A 22,949-nucleotide genomic window follows, 5' to 3' on the forward strand; every position below is an offset into this window, starting at 1 on the left:
TTATAAGATGCATTTTACATTTAAGTAAATCTCTTTCATGGAAAACAATGTTTTCAAAGAGAAACTTAAAGGTATACAATGGCGTGCTAGATTTTAGCATTTGAACGATAAGCTACGTTTTCATTTTTTCATTCCTCCTGATAAAAGCTGTGAGAATTCTGATACGTATATATATTACTGAATCCTACCTTTGAATATTTATGTCCCAATGTCCCGTTCGTTTCAACAAACAAAACATACCCTTAATGCTTTGCAAGAAATTTTAAGATAAAATTGTGGAATGAGAAATCATATACATACACGTGTTAGCCACGATTCATTCGTATTCTTCCTGAATTGAAGAAAATTAGTAATATTAGAAAATTACGATTAGGTCGAAAACTGATCGAAAGAACATGGTAAATTTGAAAGTCAGAACATAGGATGGAACATCTAAAACAAGTTACCTGAATAATTCGTTTACTTTTGATGTTAGAAACTACGAATCAGATCAAACTTGCTCGATCTTGAGAGAGGTATAATTTGATGTTAATAGTTTTTCCATTGGTGAAGGTATAGAGCACATATCATTTTATATACATATTATATATAAAAATATAAACAATTTCATTTTTTTATATGAACGATATCTCTTTTTAAATCTCTTCGAAAAGTTCGTTTTAAAACGAACATAAACAAACATTCATTTACTTTGTACGCTGCTCTACATTCACGAAATACTACTATTATTAGTTTGAGATATTCTACCGATTAGAGTGCAGCTTTGTGATATGTAAGTATATTATTTTCAAAACTGTGTTATTCGAAAGGATAGAAAGTGAGTATAATTTGTATGTATGGAGAACATCGTCGAATTATGAGATGTTAATAGCCTGATTGTTGAAGCAGTGCGTTTGCATGCTGAAAGATTTCCCGATCGTGCTAGATCCTCATGTCCAGTCTTTTGAAACATTATAGATATTTTTCATGGAGGCGGAAACGCGGATGACAAAAGACGTAAATGGGACAAGGCACCAATTGACGATAGAACTAAGTCAAACATTTTAGTATCTGCAGCACGAAATCTACATATTAGTATAAAACAATTCAAACGTAAGAATGACATCAATTGTATTTTGTATTTTGCGAATATTTATTTTAAAAAATTTTAACCTTTCCATATTTCAGTTCACAATTGTACGAATAGGGCATACAAAAACTGCAAATGGATGATACGTTCTTGATTAAAATTTTGTTTACGAACGAATCCGCAATTATAAATCACGAGAAAGTTAATCGTCACAACAACCGTAAATCGACACTGTTGATCAATAGATAATCCGTGGTGGCTGAGGGATAACATATGGGGGAAATAACATATGGCTCGCACAGTTTGCGGATTTTATATCTTCCGACCTCTATTAGCCAAGAAAATTGAAGAAGCACGTGTACAACGAGATACCAATAAACAAAGAAGACGTGATAAGCATATAAAAGGATATAAAAAGAGTCTACTCTGCGATTGATTCGGATGAAACTCGACACACGATGTTATTCCAATCTTTTAGACTGTTTTAAATTATGTATCGCTGTTTAACGTTGTTATTTTAAATAAATTAATTCGCCGAAATATTTAATTATTGTCTTGAGTAATTTATTTTTCATCATAGTTGACCTTAAACGGCGTGTAACTGCCTTCGACGACCTTCGACTAGGGGTCATTGTATTCATCTTAAAACGTTCTATTAAAAGATATATAAAAAGACAAATCGTTGTATACAAAAATATAAAGTTGATCTATATATCCCCTCTACACCTTCGCCTGCGAAAAAACTATTAACATTAGACCGTGCCATTCTCGAAACTAAGCAAGCCTGTTCTAATGCATTTTCTTCTATCATTAAAAACAAACGAGCTAATAGTTCCATCACTTTGTTTAAATTCTCATCCTGAAAGATACTAATATACGAATTATAAATTTTCACGCATAATGCGTAAAATATGCATATGTTAGCATGTGATTCATACTTCTCGATGTTTCTTTACTCATTTGAAAGTTCTCTCGTTGACCCTAATGATCTTTAAAAAAAACTGTTTGTAAATGTATTCATTCGTCGAGAAGATCATCCGGCGGCAATTGAGTCCTTAGTGTAACAAGGGATTAAAATAATGATGGAATAACGAAAACGCGAGCAGCATCTTACCATTTAAGACGAAGAGTTCTCAGACTACAAGAACATTTGAGGGTAACATGGGCCGAGAAGGAAACGTACAAGAGTGACAGGAAGCGCCTTTGCTTGCCGTGAACCGTGACTGTGCAATACCCAGGCTTAAACTGACGTACTTAAGCTAAGTCTACGTCTGCTGGCAGGTTCGTTCCAGGACGTGCTATACTCATTTTAACTCTACACAGCTTAACACTCGGCCTTCCTCCCTTGCCGCCAGTGACACGCCACGCTGCGCCGGTTCTTTGTATGCGTCGACCATGTTCCTCAACTCGCAATAATTACACAGATTCCTATTCCTCGACTCTTTACCCTGTATCCGATTGTCCTTGAAATGCACAATTCGAAACAGCCAACGGCGGTGTCGTTTAAATAAATTTGAATTTATTTAAATAGAAATTATATTACGCCATCGACCGTTTTTCCCCCTGTCATTTGTTTTTTTTTCCTCGTTCACTTCAGCTTCTATTTAAATTTTATGGCGACCGTGTATGTTCCAAGCGAATGCATAAGTACCGTTAAGCTAAAGAGTTCATTCAGTACGACTGTCCGAATTGTTTTCAGACTGCAGTTGTGAATTTTCAGAAACTCTATCAAATAAAATTCTATCAAAATTCTTATTTCAATACAACTCAAAAAACAGTTACTTAAAAGGAATAATATGTAGCATGTACTAGATTTTCTATACTTTTATATGAAAAAACGCAACAACATCCCTAAGGAAATGTCAATAAAGCCGAAAAGCTTTCTTAACGATGCCTTCCTATTTTAAGTGTATACACTTTGCTCTAAAATTACTTCATATTATCTATGATAAATAATAACAGAGACACAGTGTTTACTGTTAGTTAGTACTTTAAAGTTGTTTGTGATATATGGCTATCATAAAACACAAATCAATAAAATTATAATATTTTTAACGAAGGATAACACAAAACCAAATATTCACAACTGATGTAAATTCCAGATCGGAAGATCTCGAAGTTTCATAAAACTTATGTAATTCTTTTTCTTTTTCTAGAACCTTAGTAAACAAGATAATTTAGAAGAAAATAGTATGTGAACTTAAGCCTGTATGAAAATACGTATAGAAGAATAAGATTAATAAGATATAAAATGGTGTCAGCAAATTAAGTTTGATAGTATTTATTAACAAGATAAGTTAATGCTAGAGAAATAAAGTTATGAATGCCTATATATCAGAAAATTAGATATATCAATAAGATCAATATTATTGTAGTATCGTACAATATTGGAACCAATAATATTAAAAAATATTTGGAAGAAGGGAAGAGAAAGAGAGAGGGAGGAGGAGAGCCAGGGAGGGAGAAGGAAAGAGAAATGAAAAAAAGAATGAAAAAAAATAGAAATGATGAAATAAAGAATGAAAAAAAATGTGTAAAGAAAAAGAGTTTTTCAAGATGAATTAGCGAATGGTTGACGTACAAAGTGTAATCGCGAGGTACAGTCACTTAATTTTAGCATTTAAGTATACCTAATTACTTAATATAAAATTATTTATAATCGTTATTCTTTTTATATTCCAACAAAATCTTAAAATATCAAGGAAAATTTACTGCATATTTATTATGGATTATTACTTCGTTGCTTTCTATGAAATAATGAAATGAAATAAAAAAAATAAAGAAAGCACTCGAAAGCTAAACTTTATTTTTTGTACTTTTTCGATTTTATTATTCAGGTGCGCCATTAACATTGAATGATTTAGTTCCATATATTCATGCTGTGTTTGTAACATTATCACGTCTCTTTATCGTTCAATTTATAGAGTCGGTTAACATGACTTCTGAATGGTTCAAATTTCAAATATCGCAATTGAAACAAATAAAAGTGCGCACAAAAGAAGCACAAAATTGCAGGTAAATTTAATATTGCAATTAATGAAGTAATTGCATAAAACAATAGCATACTTTATTCAAATTCTCTCATACAGAGCAGAGGATTGAAATTACTGTTGGCTAATTATATAAAAATACTTACATATGTCTTCTGAGAATAAAATGAAGCATCATTATGTTCCAAATGCATGGGAAATGGATGATTAAGCGACGAATAAAAGATTCTTATAATTAGAGAATGGAAGTTTTCATCCAACCTTTTTCTCTCGCTGATAAATTAAAATAATATTTTGCGTTAGAAAATACCATTAAAAATAGCAACACGTTTAAAAGTTTTGCTTTAAATTTAAAAACTAGATACAATTTCCAAGTTCCAACGTTTAATTCGGGCAACTAAATGCTAAAATTCTAAATATAGAATTAACTGAAAAGTGAAAGCTATTTTTTAATACCAAATGAAAAAGCTGTAAAATTAACAAATGTTTATCAAATACCTTTTACAAATGAAGGGAATTTCTGTGAAATTATCGCTCTTAGTTAAATGATTCAGTATATTTAATTAATTATCTATACGTGTATAACGTACTGTCTTTGAAATTAAATTAAACGCATCAAGAGAAGTAGCTACTACATACTATATGATACAATTACCAACAAACAGCTTTTTAATTTTCTGGTTGCTTAAACATTCCCCTTCAATATGTATCTGATACGGAAGTAAAAAATGATTAAAACATTCATGATCGCTTTAAGCCCTTTCATTCACGAGGAATATTGCAACAGACCGGCAAGTAGTTCTTCGTGTAGAAATTTTGCGATATTGCCAATTTGTTTCGCACAAACGACTTTCCGCAGTAGCAATTCACGATTACTCGATCGCGAATTAACGAAATTTGCTTACGCTCCAGTTTTTCACGCGCAATGTTCGTTGACTGCTCATGCGAGAACTGCGGCTTTTTGTTCTACAGACGCCAATGTACGAGCTTAAAGTTATTAAATAGAATCGATTCTTACGAAAGGGTCACATGAAATTCGGGTCACCGATTCGGGTCACAGATTTATGAATTACATATATTCTCGTTATTATATAATATAAAGTCGTAAAATCTCAAACAAAAATCAACCAGATAAATATTATCAGCCAATGCTTCTTACTAGTATAAGAATCGTTATCAATTCGATGACTTAAATGACACGCGAGCATCTCTTCAAAGATATTGGATCTGTAAAATATGATTGTTGCAAATATTGTAATCTTTTATCCTAAATAAAATTATTTGAATTCTTCCTATTTTGTTTTTTCCTTTTTATATTAATTCCATTAATCACTTTTTGCGACCAAATTTTTCTTTTTTCAGTAATATAACGCAGTTGTAATAATAAGAGAAATAAATGCAGGGAAGAATATACAAAACTCATTTTGTGTGGCAATTTTAAATATTGTAATTTGTAGCCGATTCAAAACTGACTAATATTTGTTAGAAACACCTTTTTATTACATTATTGTAAGTGCTTGAAAAATCGTGTACTCCCTAAATATGAATAAAACTGACAACGAAATCTTTATGTTTTTGTTTTTTGATAATTCTTTGGATGCTTAAAAAATGTTATATTTGTAGAGAACATGCAAAAGAAAGAAACAATAAAGTAGTTCTCTTAATGTAGATGATCTTGTACCCGTATGATTATCTTTGATAAAGTTTAAAGCTTTTTAATTAGTAGAATATTTACATGGCATGTGGAAGGTTAAGGAGATTATCCCACTTAAAGCATGTAAGTTTGTTACTCATAGAATTTGTAGAGATTCAAAAATGTATCCAGGAGGAAACTTTTATAACAGCATTTCTACAGCATTACCGAGAATGTGTTACGTCGTGCATCGCGCCATGTAAAATATGCATATATGTTCGTTTGAATACGAATAGGTGTCACGAGGATAATAGTACTATAAAAATAGATGGTATACAGGAATATGTATTCTTACTTCGATACAGATTACGTGTGAAAATTTAACTTTTAAAATCATACTTTGTTTCTACATATTCTACGCAGATAGTATGAAATAAGATATGTGTGAATCATAACAATCATGGGCATAGTTATATTATTTAAGTCAAAGACAAAGAAACGATCAAAGGATTATACTTTTATATACGCCTCATGTGGATGCTAAGTAGACCTTTATAAGGAATAAAAAACAGTTATACTAAAATATTAGTTACGTCATTTGGGTCAAAACAATAATAAAAATAAAATTACAGAAATCAAGATAAACCCAACAATACAATAAATACTGTAAGATATCATACTTCGTTAAATTTGCTTTCTCTCAGTTTTTAAAATTTTTCTAATATATTTTCAGTATCTTTAATATGATCTGCGATTTAATCGTTGAAATTTTATATAAATCTTTTCTTCATTACCGTTCTATTTCACCACTTCATAACGGTGATAAAAAGATACATGTAACGTAGTAGATTGTAAAAAATTATCTTTGATGAACGAACTTTAATTCACTAAGATTTACAGGATGATGATACAAGGTGTATGGTACGCTATAAAATCCATTTAAAATGGTTCAAAATCGAAATGTGATTGCATTTTGAATAATAGAACTCATATATGTTTTGCTCGTTGAAGTCGACAACTCTTCAAATTTTCTGTCATGTAATATTGTATTGCAAAATCACAAGTGTTGCGCTTTTTAAATTTATCATATAGAAATGCACGTTAAATTATTAAATACGAGCTGAAACGCTCGATTTTGATAAATTATTTGAATTTATATAATAGGAAGAATTCACTTGACATTAAATAAATTTAAATATAAATTTTTCTTAATTTCGTTTCAATTAGTATCGAAACTCTTTAAAATAAATTGATATAAAATAAAATACATCAGGTACAAACTGAATCTTTCATTCAAATAAAAACATAATTGTGCCCTAGTTCTGTTAAAGTAAATTCCGTATTTGCATAATTGAAATAAATACTTCAATCTTCATATATCTCAATACAAACATATGTAAGAAGAAAGTTTAAAATTCATATGCAATTGTTTTAAATGAATACAATTAACATAATTTAAATTTTTACTGACCGTGAGTAGCGATGTAAATCGAATGTAACTTTAATTCGTTATGATTTATTAATTTGTTGTACCTATATGTTTAGTATACATATTTTTGCCATGTTAGCATCGCAACTGTTCCGTCGTAGGATGTTAAACATTTGTTGACGAAAGGCATCTGGTTAGTCGAGATTAGATCTCTTTCCTGAAAAGCGTCAGTCAAGTACTTTCTTCAGTTGATCTGATCCACAATCAAACGCTTAAGCGAAGCTTTTTGGAGTTTAAAATTTAGACAACAACCAAATTCATTGCTGTCCTTCATTTGAGAGACATGTATATTGAATACTACTTATAACTGAGAACGTAAGTTATTAAGCAAATCAATTTTTTATAACAAACTAACATAGTTTCATTTACAAAAATATATATTACATAGAGCGCCAGTTAATTTTATCATATTATACAACTATTGAAGTTTCGTTAACAAGTTCAAACTTTGTTAATTAGCCAATCTCATGTTCTAATCAATAGCGTACATAGAATGTTAGTAGTCTTAAAGTTAATAGTCTTTTTGGTATAGGATAAATTTTATCGCTAATAATTTGCAAGTTTATAATGTAAGTTTGCAGTGCAATGGACGACATTTAATAGTATAAGTTATTACAAATATTATTACGTTATTTAAAGTAAAGGTATTTTTACCTACAAATGCAAATAAAAGTACAGTGAGTAGTGAAAGTATTGAAACAGTGTAATTCATCATGCAAAAATGGATTGCAATCTGTTTTAACAAATTGTATATATACTAACATACATGCATTCGCTAAATTTGGTTAAAGTTAAAAAAATTCAACGACATGTAAACAAATTACGTAAAATTTATTATAACTAAGAAGATGACAAGAAATGCGAAATCTCGAATGAATTGGCTGTATATGCATTTAATGCTTTAGGTTGATGGTAAAATAATTCCAAAGGAGTTAAATTTTCATGGCCCTTTGTTTTCGAGAAATTAATAAGTTATTTTTATATCTCACTTTATAAATTCTTTGAATATTAATATTATGCTTTCTTGATATTAAATTCCTAGAATTTATTTTGATAAAGTTTTGATTATTTTTATTTATCATAATACTCCTACATATTCCTACAATTTTATGGGTGGAAATTGTAATAAAAACATTTAAAACATAAGAAATTGCTTCTCCAAGAACATATTAAGTTCTCGATTAATTCCTCGAAACAAAGGATCATGGACTCAAATTCTTTTGAGACTGTTTTACTATCAACCTAACACATCAAATGTACAAGCAACCAATTCGTTCGAGATTTTGCAGTTCTTACCATCTTCTTTAGGTACAAATAACACGTAACAAAAGTATTTAAACGCTATGTTTTAAAGTCTATAATTTATAAACATATATTTAGCCAAAAATTTAAATGTAAATAGATGGTTTTCAGTATATTTTAAATTACTGGAAACCGAATGGAGATAAAAATTTAACGTTTATCCAAACTAAGAATCGCGAATGAGAAAAAATTCTAAACAAGTAAATCTGAACATTAAATTAGATTTCAAGAAGGAATACAAGGAAGGAGTACAGAATAGAAAAGTATAGCAGCGACAGGAGATTAATATCAAGAATAGAAAAACAATTCTTCTAATGAAAAATCCCTTCATATATGCACCAGAATTAACATTAATTGTTTGTTTTTAGAAACTTTAACTAAATGATACTCGCAATTATGGCAAAGATTTTTATAGAAAAACAATATTCATGACAGAGTTTTATAAAAGGAATCGTATATTGGCAAGAAAGACAAAGCACCGCTCAAATACTTTCATATTTACAAATCAACATCTTTGTAAAAAGACAGCAATAAGGATACTCGATGAATTTATAATATGTAGTAATTTTATCTAAACATTTTGAAACTTCAATGCAAATGAGGATATTATGTATGAGTATAAATGGCTCTCGTCATTCATCAGGGCTGTACAGCGTAATTTCATCAGGGAAAGAAAACAAAGCACATACATGCGAGATTAAGAAACATCGTTAGCGAAGAGTTTACCTTGAAGGCAGAAAGGTTTGCAACAACGCAAGCGAGTACAGCTTCTCTGCCCAATGGGATCGTCACGTTTGTTATTGGCACAGTAAAACTCGGTCCCTCTGAAACACAAGAATGTTATCTTCTAAGTATGTAGTTCAGTCTACTTTATCGCAAAAAAACGTGTAAGTACTCTGTACATATACATTTTAATGCTTTATTTACTTATTTACCATAATACATAATATTTAAACGTGAATTACGTTTAAATTTTTAGCTAATATTATTGCTAGAAAATGCAAGAGAATACTTCTACATTTTTATTAATCTATAACTTTTACTAATTAAAATAAAAATTTTTAGCTTCATGGAAATAATAGCAGCGAAGAGTAACAATAAGTACTTTTTAGTTTTGTATTTTAATTGCAAAACTTTATTGTTTATTTAATGAAAGCTTATGTTTATATGTATATCTGCAAACGATTCAAATATTGCAATGAACATTCATATCTTTTAATAAAACATTAATGTTACGGTTTTAGAGCAGTTGAGTACAAGCGACAATTTGTCACACGACAGTTTTATCGTTTAGGAAAAGGTCATTTATTTATATAGTCTTGTGCATATTTGATGGCGACGCGACTGCAGAACGACTTTTTTGTTTTAAAGGCTTAGCAACTGGATAACGACTCATTTGCTTTCCTGTTCTCGTCGGTTCTATAAAGTGAATAAACGTTCGCGCACTAACAACAAAACAGTCTTTCTAATGTCATTTATAGTTATGTGTTTCGGAAGAAAAGTAGCGTCAACTTCTAATTCATGAAGTGCCCCTTAATGTTACAGTGAGTTCCAACAGTACGTACAGCCAACCGAAATTGTATTTTGATACATAAGTGATGGACTTATTAATGATAATAGTTCATCAAAAATATCTATGCTCAAAATAAACGACAAATTTGGAAGGATAAATTCTTCAGTCATTGTATAGTGTATAAAGCCTTATCTTCAACAATCGTTCGCTCCACAACGGATACATCCAATGTTGTTTTTGTTTCTCCTTTCTTCCTTTCTTTGATTAGAAAGGCACAATTTACTGCAGTTTTTTCAAAGTCCATGGCCAAGCTAATAACGAAAACTAACAGTCTTGTTGCTAAGTACTCATAGGTACAGCAATAAAACTGTTTCGTTACATTAACATTAATTAATATATATGTTATATATATTTTTATGTATTTGATAATATGTTTTTCTCTAATACTTTAATAAATTACTTTATTATCTATAATATTAAATTTTATTATTTATGATACTTGATTAGTAATATTTATTTTTATATTGCAGAATTCATTTGGTTCATTTTGCTTATAGTAATTGATAATAACAACGTAAAGATATCTGTAGAAAGAGTTCGAAAAACTTCGGTATCAAGTTAAAAAATTGAAATGTACTCTAGCAAAAGAGTATAAACACTCTCGCTCTACTGTCACTTGACAGATCGAGCTTAAATGAAAGTATATCTTTACTATCTTTGTCTCCATAAACAGATTTTTAAGGTAAATTAACCATTTATAAAAGAATCTTCAACTTAAAAAGAAACAATAATTTCAGTAAAACCGTTATTTAAATTGATTAAGTATTATAAATTAAGTATTATAAATTGATAAAGTACGACTAGGCATTTTACAGATTCGTTCAATTACACGTACAAAAACGAGACATATTTTCTGCTGAAATAAAGATTATCTAGCGCGTGGCAATGATGTTTATTGTCATGGTTACCAAACAAAGATAAGAGTACAATAGATCCCCGTATAACACAGGGGATACATTCGGTGTTTTATGAGCCACTCATAGGTTGTTCACTACTGCGGACAAATCAAGCGTGCTTCGTCACGACGGATTTCTCTGATATTTGCTTGGTTTACTTTTTCCCACTATATTTATTCTAGTGACCTATGATCGCATCTTATCGCGCTACCATATATATCGTGTTACATAAATACTACCGTAATTCTTGCACTATATTGTACGAATTCGTTTAAAATCTAGGGTATAACACTCAGTATAACACGTAAAAACATATATCACGTTGCAGAAGACATTCACTGATTCACGATCATTCGCATTTGATGATCAAACTCATTTAATAAAAGAAAGGTAAAAGTTATTAAACCAATTCCACAATTTGATCAACGAACGAGTTTTCTCAAGCAATTCACGTTTGAATATTTTTATATACTTTTTGCTCAATGTGATTAATCATGTAGAAAGAATAAAGTCAAAAAATAATTTTCAATTCATCCTTATGTTACTTGTTTAGCTGCAAAGATTTTTAATTAAATTCTACGATTTTCTTTGCTCTCGGTTTTTAGCTCCAATTCTTTTCGTATTTCTATTTAAATTTTCGTTCTAATTAAAAAACGAATAAAATACTTGGAAGAAAAAATAAACGTGGAAATTGATTAAAAGGGGATATTAATTAAAGCTGATAATACATGAAAGAGAAAGATTTGATGAAAATCTAGTTGAATTTCAGAGTAATGAAGAATAATGAATTTCAGTTTTCATAGAACGCATCGTTCCCAATGCATACACGTGACGCCCCACGTTCTCTAAGTAGCTCAGTCTCTATATTCTGCTGCATCGACATACTGCTGAGAATTTACTGACACGATACAATTTAGTTTTGTATAAAATATCGCATACGATACATTATAGACCCGTGCAGCATAATCATTTGCCGTCCGGAATATGTGTCTAACTAAATGCATTATAATTTATATTTCTTTCTATGTTTCTATCTGTATTATACATACATATATACAGCTTACTGTCAATTGTATTATATTCATAGTTTTATATTGGTAAACAGATTTTTAGAAAACATACGTAGACATCTTTATGATACAAAATATAATTGAAAAGCACTTTTACGTGTTGTTGTGCAAAATAGAATCTTCAGATATTTGTTTCATGATGTTGCTCGTGTATAATGTACCCTAGTTGGTAAATCTAATGTATTAAAAATACATGTAATAAATGGGGCTAACTATTATCAGATAGAGAAAGGAAGGAAGGTTAGTTCTTTAGAATATTCAAAAGAAAATTGAAATTAATGTATGAAAAGTATCTCTGAAAAAGTAGTTATCGTTATGAAGATTACACAAAATATTAATTATTTTGTTTAAATTAATGAACACTTCTTTTGAAATATTATAGTTGTTGGTTTTTAAGTCAAATATTGCTTGAGAAATAATGAAAGAAATACAATAAAATCAAGTACATTTTTAAATTTATTCATAAAAGCAATATGTATTTCTATTTGGTAGATAATCTCAAACTGTTGCATAGTGCCATAAAGAATGTTTCAAGACGAGTGCTACAACCAAGTAGAAGATTATTTTACAAATATAAGTTAAAAAAGTATTAATCGTCTCTGTTCCAAAAAAATTGTGTTTCGAAATTTGTCGAATAGAAAAAGTAAAAATTGTTCGATTTAGCTTTTGGCAAAATTCCCTCGACATCTGTTCCAAATCCAATTTTTTCCGAAAGCGAAGAGAAAGCTATTGTTTTGATTTATCTCTCAAAAAATAAAATAGACTCGTAAATAATTGCACTTCTGTTCCTAAGATATATTAATAATATATTAGTAACTGATATCGTGTTTAGGCGTAAATACTCTGCTTGTTCAACCACTATTATTTATTATTTATATAATTTTGTAATAAAATAATAACAATAGAAGGTTTATTGTCTTTTTACGTTATTTATTTTTTCTATCTTTTTGTTTGTAAATAGTCATATTTTTGTTTCTTATCCTACTAAATAGTTTCATTTCCAACACTCCATTTTTTTGTAACGAATACAAGAGATCGTTTTCTACCAATTTTATTTTTGAGGGAACAAAGGTCAACAATACTAACTACTGACTGTACGAGTACCAAAATAGTGGTTCGAATAGTATTGAAATTGATTTGCAGGGAGCGCAGAAATTTTGAAGAGTTAGGAACCAGGAATAGGAATGGCAGGATAGGACAACGTTATGCGAAAATGACATTGTTTGCTTTTAGAAATAACGTAGTTATAAATAGTTATAAATACATAGTTTATAAATACAAAATACAATGGTATCGTATGATTATTTTTTCTAAAATTATGTAAGCATTGTTTATCGTTCAGAAGATGGCATCTGAAACAGTATAGGAGCAAGAGAAGGATTCGACTCGCTCGTTTATCATCATACGATGTTCCTTATACAATTTTATTTGTAAATATGAAATATATAGCCAACTCTTGTGCTTATACTAGTTCTATTAGATACAACCAATTTCTTTCCAAATTTTCTGAACGAAGCACGATACTTTGTACATACAATATTAGCTCCACAATGGAGCATTCTCAGAACTTCAAGCTAAATCTCAATTGTTATAGATTGATATAAACAGATCGAGAGACTTAATAATACCAGTCCTAGGAAACTATAAATATCAGTGCCATATCAATGACGAAACACTATCACGCTCCTTTTCGACTATCTTTGATAGTCTACTTTTTTATTCATTCATAATCCTAAATAATTCAATATTGATTCTAGAAATGTAAGTAGTGTGTCACATTCACCCCTGAGGTATCATAACTGAATCATTATATACATACTAATTTGGATCGATATGCGAAATGTTCAATGGTTACCTCAATTGACAACGAGATAGAATTCGTTGTTACGTTACACAAAGTGTAAAGTTTTAGTTATTATATTTAATTTAATTTTATTTTTATTTTATAATTCATGCTTTAATTTTATATGTATCTATATCTGTCCTTATACTGTCCACCTTTATTTTTAATAGGTTTTATATTTCAAATCATAACAGCCTCTTAATTTGTCTATTGACAGTGAAGCTTCTTTTACAATGGAAAATGTTAAAGAAGAGAAAAAGATTGCCACATAAATACATACATAAAGTTTTTTAAATCCTTGTTTATATAATCTTTTGTGCAATATTATTCGGTTTCAGCATTGGTAATTAATTTATAGCTATTTTGTGAATTTTTTAAATTACCGTTACTAAAGTTTGTAAAGTTCTTCTGAAGATAAAAGTGACTGTAATTTCATTGTATGAATATTGTCTATAATTTTTCCTGTTAATTCAAAGCTGTACAAGATGCAAATATTTAAAAAAGTTGTTAATTTAAAGAAAAATGATTTAATATATAATGGAGAAGATTCACACCTACGTACAACAAAGCTATTTAATTTCGAATATTTGATTGAAACAATTTTTCTTATAATAGATAGATTATGAATAATTTAAAGTACTTAAATTAAACGAATTAACCCGTATAAAAGAATAAATTTTTATTTTCTCTACAATTATAAAATTATAATATTATTTATGTTAAATATATTCGTTCAAAAATATTTTAGTTATTTGGAGTTTATAGCCATAACGGTGCACTAATATGTATTTAAAGAGGATTGTTATAGCTAGTTAACGAGTCTTCGGTTCTCAAAATGCTTTGAGGATTTGTTACGCTAAGTAGCCATGTACGAATTGCGTAAAGGCGATGGAGAGGCAAAGAGAGGCAATGTTGGAAAGGGGGTTGAAACCTGGTGTGCGCCAACAGATAAGCACTGATCCCAATTACACGTTGAGTAGACCAGTTTCCAGGCTGAACGGATCATGGATTATTGACTCCATCTTGATTACTCGGCTGCCGTCAATACAATTGAGAGATCGATATACCTTAAATTTCGTATATTTGACATAAACATGAATCATGTACCTTTTACATTTACAACAGATTTACTCTTCACCTATCTCTATAATTACACGGTTAGGTAGAATCGAATTTATCAGTATTTATATTGAAACAAATATCTTGCCTGATCACACTTTCTGTTGCGTTTAAACAAAGTTAAATTAATTGTAATGAAGTTACGAAGGTAGTTTGAATAATAACTGACGAAATTAAACAAACGCAAAATTTGGATCGTTATAAAGATCGATATTTGATATCAACAATTGCTTAAATAAAATTAATGGAAAATGATGCCTCAAAATTATAATTAAAAATTTTCCAGTACAGTAATAAAGTCAACACGATATGTTTGGTAATTATGTTTCCATAAATTTCGCCATTTTGTTTACACTAATTTTACTTGCTTCATTAAATAAGTATAAATTAATGTGGACATTATAAAATAATAAAATATAATATAAATATAAAATATAATATATAAAATTTATAATGTGTAATTTATTTATATACCGATATATAATAAACTTAAACGACAAGTGACCTATATTTTTTTAATCGAACTTCTCATTTATAGCCTTGTTACTTTATTTTGTACAGAATATTCGTTTAAAATGAAATTGCAGTATAAATTATTTGTATTAAAAGAATTTTATTTTCAAGTTTATTTAAAAATTACAGGATAATACACTTTGTTTTTAACGTAATTTTTAAAAAACATATGAATTTGGAAAGCTGGACACGTAAACTTTTTACGGTTTCCAGAAGTATACAAAGAGTTCTAAATAAATAATAAGAAATTTAAGATTGAAGGAAATTATTGATAAATTAATATAATTGATGTACTAATATTTTATATAAATATCTAATAAGGTTCTTAATTAATGTTATAGGTACTCTGTAAGAACTATGATACATATTTCCATAAGATAAATTTTATTTTATATCTATATTTTTCAATAATGTCGATGTCCTACGGTCTGTTGAATTCGTTTTGCCACATTCTTCGACTATGAGATAGAAGTATGTCACGCATCTTCAAAGAGCTCTTGAAACGGTTTTAACGTCTCCTGTAATTGACTATATTCCTTTTACTTTAATATCACTCTTAACTACCTTTGATAGCCCTGTACGTGTATGTATTTTATCTACCACAAAATTCACAAACATATTATACATTGTGAAATTTGTACATAAAAGTATTAATAGATATACGCCTGAAAACTACTCTCAATTATGAATATATTTAGATTCAGATTAAAATATTATATTGTACTCATTTTATTATACGTAATCGTCGTATTATTGATTACTTCAAGCATTTAAGCGTTTTTAATCGATTTCTTGTTGATACGAATATGTTTTCTAAAAATGCATCTAATTTTCTACGACAAAACTTCTTTCATCTTCAACTTCTACTTGTTTGTATTAGTATTTATGCACTGTAAAATTAAAATATTAATAATTGTAACAATGTTGTGATCTTCCGCATGATAATGCTATGTCTTATTACTATGCAATACGTATTGTGTACTATACATACCTGTGAGCACTATGTATCTTCCCTTGCTCCAACTTATAGCATTGTTACATGTTGAATATTTTGATTACTCGAAGAAAAATTAATGAATCACAATGTATTATAATCATGTATGAGATCATAAATTGTTAGAATTTTTACAATTTTTACGATCATATATAATATGAATAAACCTACTGTATGCTGTACATTACCTACCTTTACTGTACTGGTATTGGATGAAAGAAAATTAAAAATTAAAGTGTTAACAGATGGTATACAGTACTAAACAAGAGTTTGATTATATCTATATAAAATGTATTATATGTATAATGACGAAAAATACTGTTTACTAGTTATTAATGTCTTCATAGTAACATTATAATTGTTCTTTACAATGAATTTAAAATCTTTTCTTTTAAATAAATGTTTTCTTTCAAATGAATTTATACTTTAGTTCAACAAACAAACAGTTGTTTATATAAAAATGGTAACGTAAATAATGTAAAATTCCATATTTATAATAAATTTACTCGCGTATTTTTACGTTTTTTTTTTGCGAAAGATAAATGTCAATAGCTTTAACTAGGCAGAACCAAAACGATAATCACGGAAAAGCTAAAAATGTGGTGAACTTATAATTTTATTTGACGCTATATTAATTCCACTGAGGTCACGGTTCTAAAAATTTCGCACTAGGTCGCAATACATCTAAAAATTCAGTGACTTTAAATTTGTACTGCGCTGCTAATTTTTCATAAAAGTTATACTAGTAGGGGAAATATATTTATATTGTCATACTAATACATGAATAATATTTAGTTTCATTAAAGTAGATATAATTCTGATTATGTAATATAACTATACTATTAAATCTCTATTTATATTCCATTTTCTTAGTTGTGTATATAAAAATATGAGTTTGTATAACCGTCCAATCTAGTAATAATGCTTTTTGTCACATTATAATTTCTGTAATGGAATTTTTTTTATTAATAAAGTTATTTCTGTAATTTCATAGTTTCTTTACTTCCTTGATTTGAATTTATGTTACTTCTTTTTCTTACAAAAAATTAAAACTCATCTTAAGAGATATCATTTATGTGGATCAAATTTAAAAGGTTATAACATGATGATTTCCTGTACTGTTTCCTAGTTATAGATACATCGTTGGCAATGTTTCAACAATATGCGGCCTGCTATTTTGAAGGGGTTGGTGTTGAGTCAATACAAAATAAGTCACATTACATTTTAAGCACACGACGTATATTGCTGTTCGTTATTAATTAATTAATTTACTTGATCATTGATTACTATAAATGGTTAGCAGAATTCTGTTTGTATGAATATGATAATCAAGGAAATGCAAGTTATTGTGCTGTAATTGTGTGATTTCAATAATTTCAATCTGGAAAGAATGATTTGAGAGAATAAAAAGAGTCAGAGCATCTAAATAAATTTATGTCCTAATAGTTTATATTATTTTAATTTTATTAAAATGAAGCTTTTCTTTTTAGCAAGTAGGTATTAGCTTGGTATTTTAAAAATAATTTATATATTGAATTAACAAACGAATAGTAATAAATTAATCAATATTTAAAAAGTTAAATATTATACACGCGATTATAAATTTTACGATAAAATAATGTAAACCAGATACTCATGAGTTGTATAAGATGTATAAGATTCTATAAGACAAAAATTTTGTTTACAGTAAATATATTTTTCATATTATTTATATTAATATAAGGGCATATATAAGTGTATGGAAAGTAGAAAAAACCAGTACAACAAATAAACACTGTTATATAGTTTTCTAGTTCTTTAAAATATCCCTTTTGGAATATAAAGTGAAAAATCTGTGAAAAAGTGGTTATCTGGCTAGAAATATCTACACTGAATGTTATCACTACTATTGTAATTGTCGTATCTATTTACAGATTAAATCGACCTAAGTTTAAGGATTGTTAGAGAAGTAAGTAACAGCAGCAGGCAATTCATCAATTACTTTAATCCAATATAACTACCATTCGTTGGTGTAGATTCAAGAAGATAGAATTAAGTAAGAAAAACAAATTGTCGATCAAATGTACATAGCCATACGTATCTACTAACACAATGGAAACAGTAAAGTTACCAGGAATTCGTATTACTTCCTTAGTCATTAATTACTAATGGGTAAAGAACCATTGGAACTGTGTAAGAAACTGGAAGGTTAACGTTGCTTTAACTGTGCAGACCATTAGAGTGAATATATTCATAGACAAAGATACTGCAGAAGTTTCTTCATCACGAAAACTAAAATCATAAGAAAAATAAAAACAGGTTTTATAGAACAATGTAAAATTGCAAGCTTATTTTTACGTTAAATAAATTTATAAGGATTAGAAATACATAATTCTGTTTTCACTTTAGACTTGAAAAGAACTAGAAATGATTAATACAAACTGCATTCGCATATAATGCTAAATACTTATATAAAAATGACCATTTAAGTCAAAATGTCATATATCTTGATAATTTTTAACGTTTTAAACGTATACACAGGAAAGATTAAATAGTCTTACACGTTGATTTCAATCAGAGCTGTTTACTTTAATTAGATGGGATAAGGATCTAGTTCACTCGTCAAACAACAAAATCTCGTAGGATCGTTGCTAAAGAGACAAAAGAGGCTCATCCGCCTTGTTAAAATGGAATAGCATAGTAATTTATTTTTAGTCGAAGGGGTTGGAGATTTTATTGAATCTAATAATATTTACTTCAAGTATACTTTTTTATTCTATGTAGTAAATACTTTTTTCAAGAGACTCTTTAAAAAATTGCAAAGACAAACTGGATATACATATGATATATTGAATATCATCCTGTTAAACGTTCAGTATCTATAGGACAATCGTGCAATTCGATTTTTTTTATGAGTTAACATAAAAGATGGCTATTGATGTACACATCTATATAGTCTGTACATTGGTTAATAAATAAAAATATATTCCTTTTACCGTAACTTCTTAAATAAGAAAAACAAAATATTTTGAGTAAATATTATCAAGTTCAGTGAAAGTTGTCGGATTAAAAAGAAATTAATACGACATTTCATTTAAAAAGAGTGAAAGGGTCAATTTTAATTCCTTAGAAGACACCCCAGATAAATCTATTATATATCAAATATAAGAATTACATAAGAAAAATTGATGTTTGCTGTGACTTCCAGTAAACAACTTATATGTAGTGTTTCATTTGACCTATCCTGTTTATGTGTATATATCAGCAATGAAGAAATAGATAAGCAGTGGAGGAAATCAGTTTGCGGTGTGCGTAATAAAATGCTACACCCAAGATAATGTAATTTATAACAAGTGAAACCTATTACACTGTCAATCTTTCGTGAAAATCTGTAGCTGAATGCAGAATGATTTTTCATTTTAGTTCTGGTTGATTCACATTGCTGATGAAAAGAGGAGTGGATAATACTGACTATGGCTTGGGTTAGGTTCATCAATATCCAGCTATTGAGAAGATATTGGTCATCCGTTATCATGCCATTTTTCATCGCATGCCACTAGCTTGTACAAGATTTGCCTACTGACATAGAGCTGAAAAAGTGTACTTTATATTTTATGCAGAAAATTCCGATCTTCCCGAAATTTTTAAGTAACACATTCGGATACTTTAATTTGAATTAAAAATTGTCAATAATTATCAATATATTTAGATTAAGTTAAACTAAAATAAAAATCAAACAAATTTGTATCTATAAATAAAATTATACATTTATAAAATAAGAAAGGAAAAGAGATAGAGAGTTTCTTATTTTAATTATTCATAATTACTAATAAACAATTTACTGCGTTAGAATCAGCTTTATATTGATCAGAAAAATAACGGTTTGTTTTATACTACTACAATATTAATCATCATCGTTTATTATAAAAAAACGTAATATTAGAAAACGTTCTCTACATATCCACATAATAATTACAGTTATACAGAAAAGAACATTATTCTCGTAGAAAGCTATTATGTTCGTTGCCAGGAGAGGAATGTTTTAGTCTAACGTCTGTGCAAGGATCGATGCTTCTGGATCAATGCCCACTTTTCCTGAACTCGAATTACACTCTATAACGTACTCCATATGACGTTATTGGTTCTTGCCCAAGAAAGCTCTCGTTTATCATCATTTTTCAATTATTTATGACATCCTGTTTACCTTTATACTTTTAAATTCTAACTTTCACTCTTGTTGACATACCAATACCACTTATTATTTTCTCGTTTTTCTTACGTTATTATTGTCGAAAGATCGATTCCATCCAATGTAAATTTTTATTATTTTGCGACATCTTTTTTTTTTTTAATAGATTTCTATTTACTAGAGATTTTAAAAATATTCTTTCTCGTGGCGTGTGCGATATTATTTCGTACACCTACATATGTGATGAAATCATTGTCTACTCTACATAACTTCAATTTCTAATCACTTTCTTTCACGTTACCATCCTTCCAGAGCTCATTGTTTCACCTTTGAACAAAAGTCGAACAACATAGTTCTGGCGTAAACGGTTTCCTGGTCGATTAAAAGAAACAATGCATAGGTTCGTTAAAAGTGTGGAAAAATCGATAGCAAGTCCTTTTGAATGGTTTCAACTTAATTTACTTTCCTCCGCTCGAATGAACAACTACGTTCATTTTCCCTTTGTAAAAATGTAATTGAACCAACTATATAAACATTGCTACTTGATGAACGTTTCTATTATTAGAAGGCTAATATTAAATAGCTGTTACCTGCTTTTGTTATAAAAATGTTATCAAAACGTCGAATTTTATATACAGTACCCTTATCCTGGTGAAAAATACGAAAATAAATAAATAATAATTCTTGCAAAATACATGTGGTATCCAAAAAAATGAGAAAAATACGTGTTTTCATAGAATCCAATATTAGTAGAAAGCTAGTATATTACTATTATATATGATCCATTTTGTTCTATTGGAAATTTTATCTATTTTACCTATTAGAATTTTGTCCTATTGGAACAATAGAATAAAATGAATCATACACCAATCAATAAAATAATATAAAATAAAAAATGTCGTGCATCTATTATTTCCTTATAAAACGAAAGAATCTTTTGGGCAACCTAATACATAGATTCTTAACAAGAAAATCCTTTCAAGAAAGTGAGCATAGTATGAACTTTAGAACGAAAAGATACAAGGAGAATATTATAACTAAATCTAGAAATATATTGAGAATTTAAAAAATAAACAAATAAGTTTCAATAACACGACTGTACATAAAGTATTGGATACATGATATGATCTGTAAAATAGTCACATAACGCGTTGATTTTTACCCGGGAAGTATCCAATAAAGAAGCAGTTATTAACAAAGATAATTTACCGCAATAAAATTGTAATTATATTATATTTATAAAATCTGCGTATGTCTAAAATCATTGTACTAAGAGAATGAAATAAATCATTATTAGCTTTATTTACTGAAACTAATTTCAAGGAATTTAGTAATAGAATTAACATTATATATACTTTGCTTCCAGTTATTTATTTTTAATTATTTAATATTTATATTAAATTTAGATATTATTACAATATATTTTTTAATATACATTTCTTACCTTTTTGTATTCAGTATAATTTGAAAACTATTCTTTTGTATATTTCAACAAATAAATATTATAAAAGTAAATGACTTTAATGGTGGTAGAAGAAGGAAGATTACACGAGAAGAAGTTCATACGAGTGATGTATTAGTTGTAATCACATGGAAAAGAAATGAATTGAAAATATCTCATAATGGAATATATCATAATGAATTTTATAATGTATTTTTATTTATGATAACAGAAAAATATGTATATTTACATCTTTATTAAGTTTTTAACCTCATAAGCAGTGAGATAAACATAATTAACGTATGAATGCTCTGTATCAATAAGTCTTATTCCATTTCATTACACTGATCTCAATGATCAGTTCCTAAACTGTAAAATGTTCCTAAGTTGTAAAAAAATTTTTGTACTAAAGATTTTTGTCGTTATTGATGTAAAAAACAATATATATACATATGCACTTTGAAATTTGTACAAGATGGTTCAAGAAAGAAGAAAATAAAATATTATATAATTATAATATTTAAATAAAATTATACGAAAATGGAAAATATTTTAAGATAAAACTTAGTGTTGCTTTAAACTGATATATATGTTTTACAATACATTTAACATGTAAGGAAAAAATTTAGCTAGTATTATCTCTTTTAAACTGATAAATTTTGTATTAATAGATATTGATTTCTTATAATTTATTCCATGAAATTACAAAACATTTAATCTATATATACATATACATAAATATATATCTATAAGCATGTGACCATAGTTCTACTAATTCTACGAATTAGGAGATGTAAAAACAATATCTTGTTTTATAATAATTTATTTGAATTAATAACTTTACTTTTA

At 28.3% G+C, this 22,949-nt stretch overlaps 1 protein-coding gene across 1 annotated transcript in view; it reads right to left on the reverse strand.

Moving 5' to 3' along the window:
* The window catches only part of LOC132904916 (neurotrimin-like), a 242,275-nt gene that overhangs the window by 89,868 nt on the left and 129,458 nt on the right, over positions 1–22,949 (reverse strand). The window contains exon 2 of the mRNA XM_060955755.1: positions 9,210–9,307. Within this exon, the coding sequence (XP_060811738.1) occupies positions 9,210–9,307 (98 nt within the window). The remainder of the gene's footprint in view (positions 1–9,209; positions 9,308–22,949) is intronic.

Source organism: Bombus pascuorum, chromosome 3, assembly GCF_905332965.1.
Source record: "Bombus pascuorum chromosome 3, iyBomPasc1.1, whole genome shotgun sequence".
Classification (NCBI taxonomy): Eukaryota; Metazoa; Arthropoda; class Insecta; order Hymenoptera; family Apidae; genus Bombus; species Bombus pascuorum.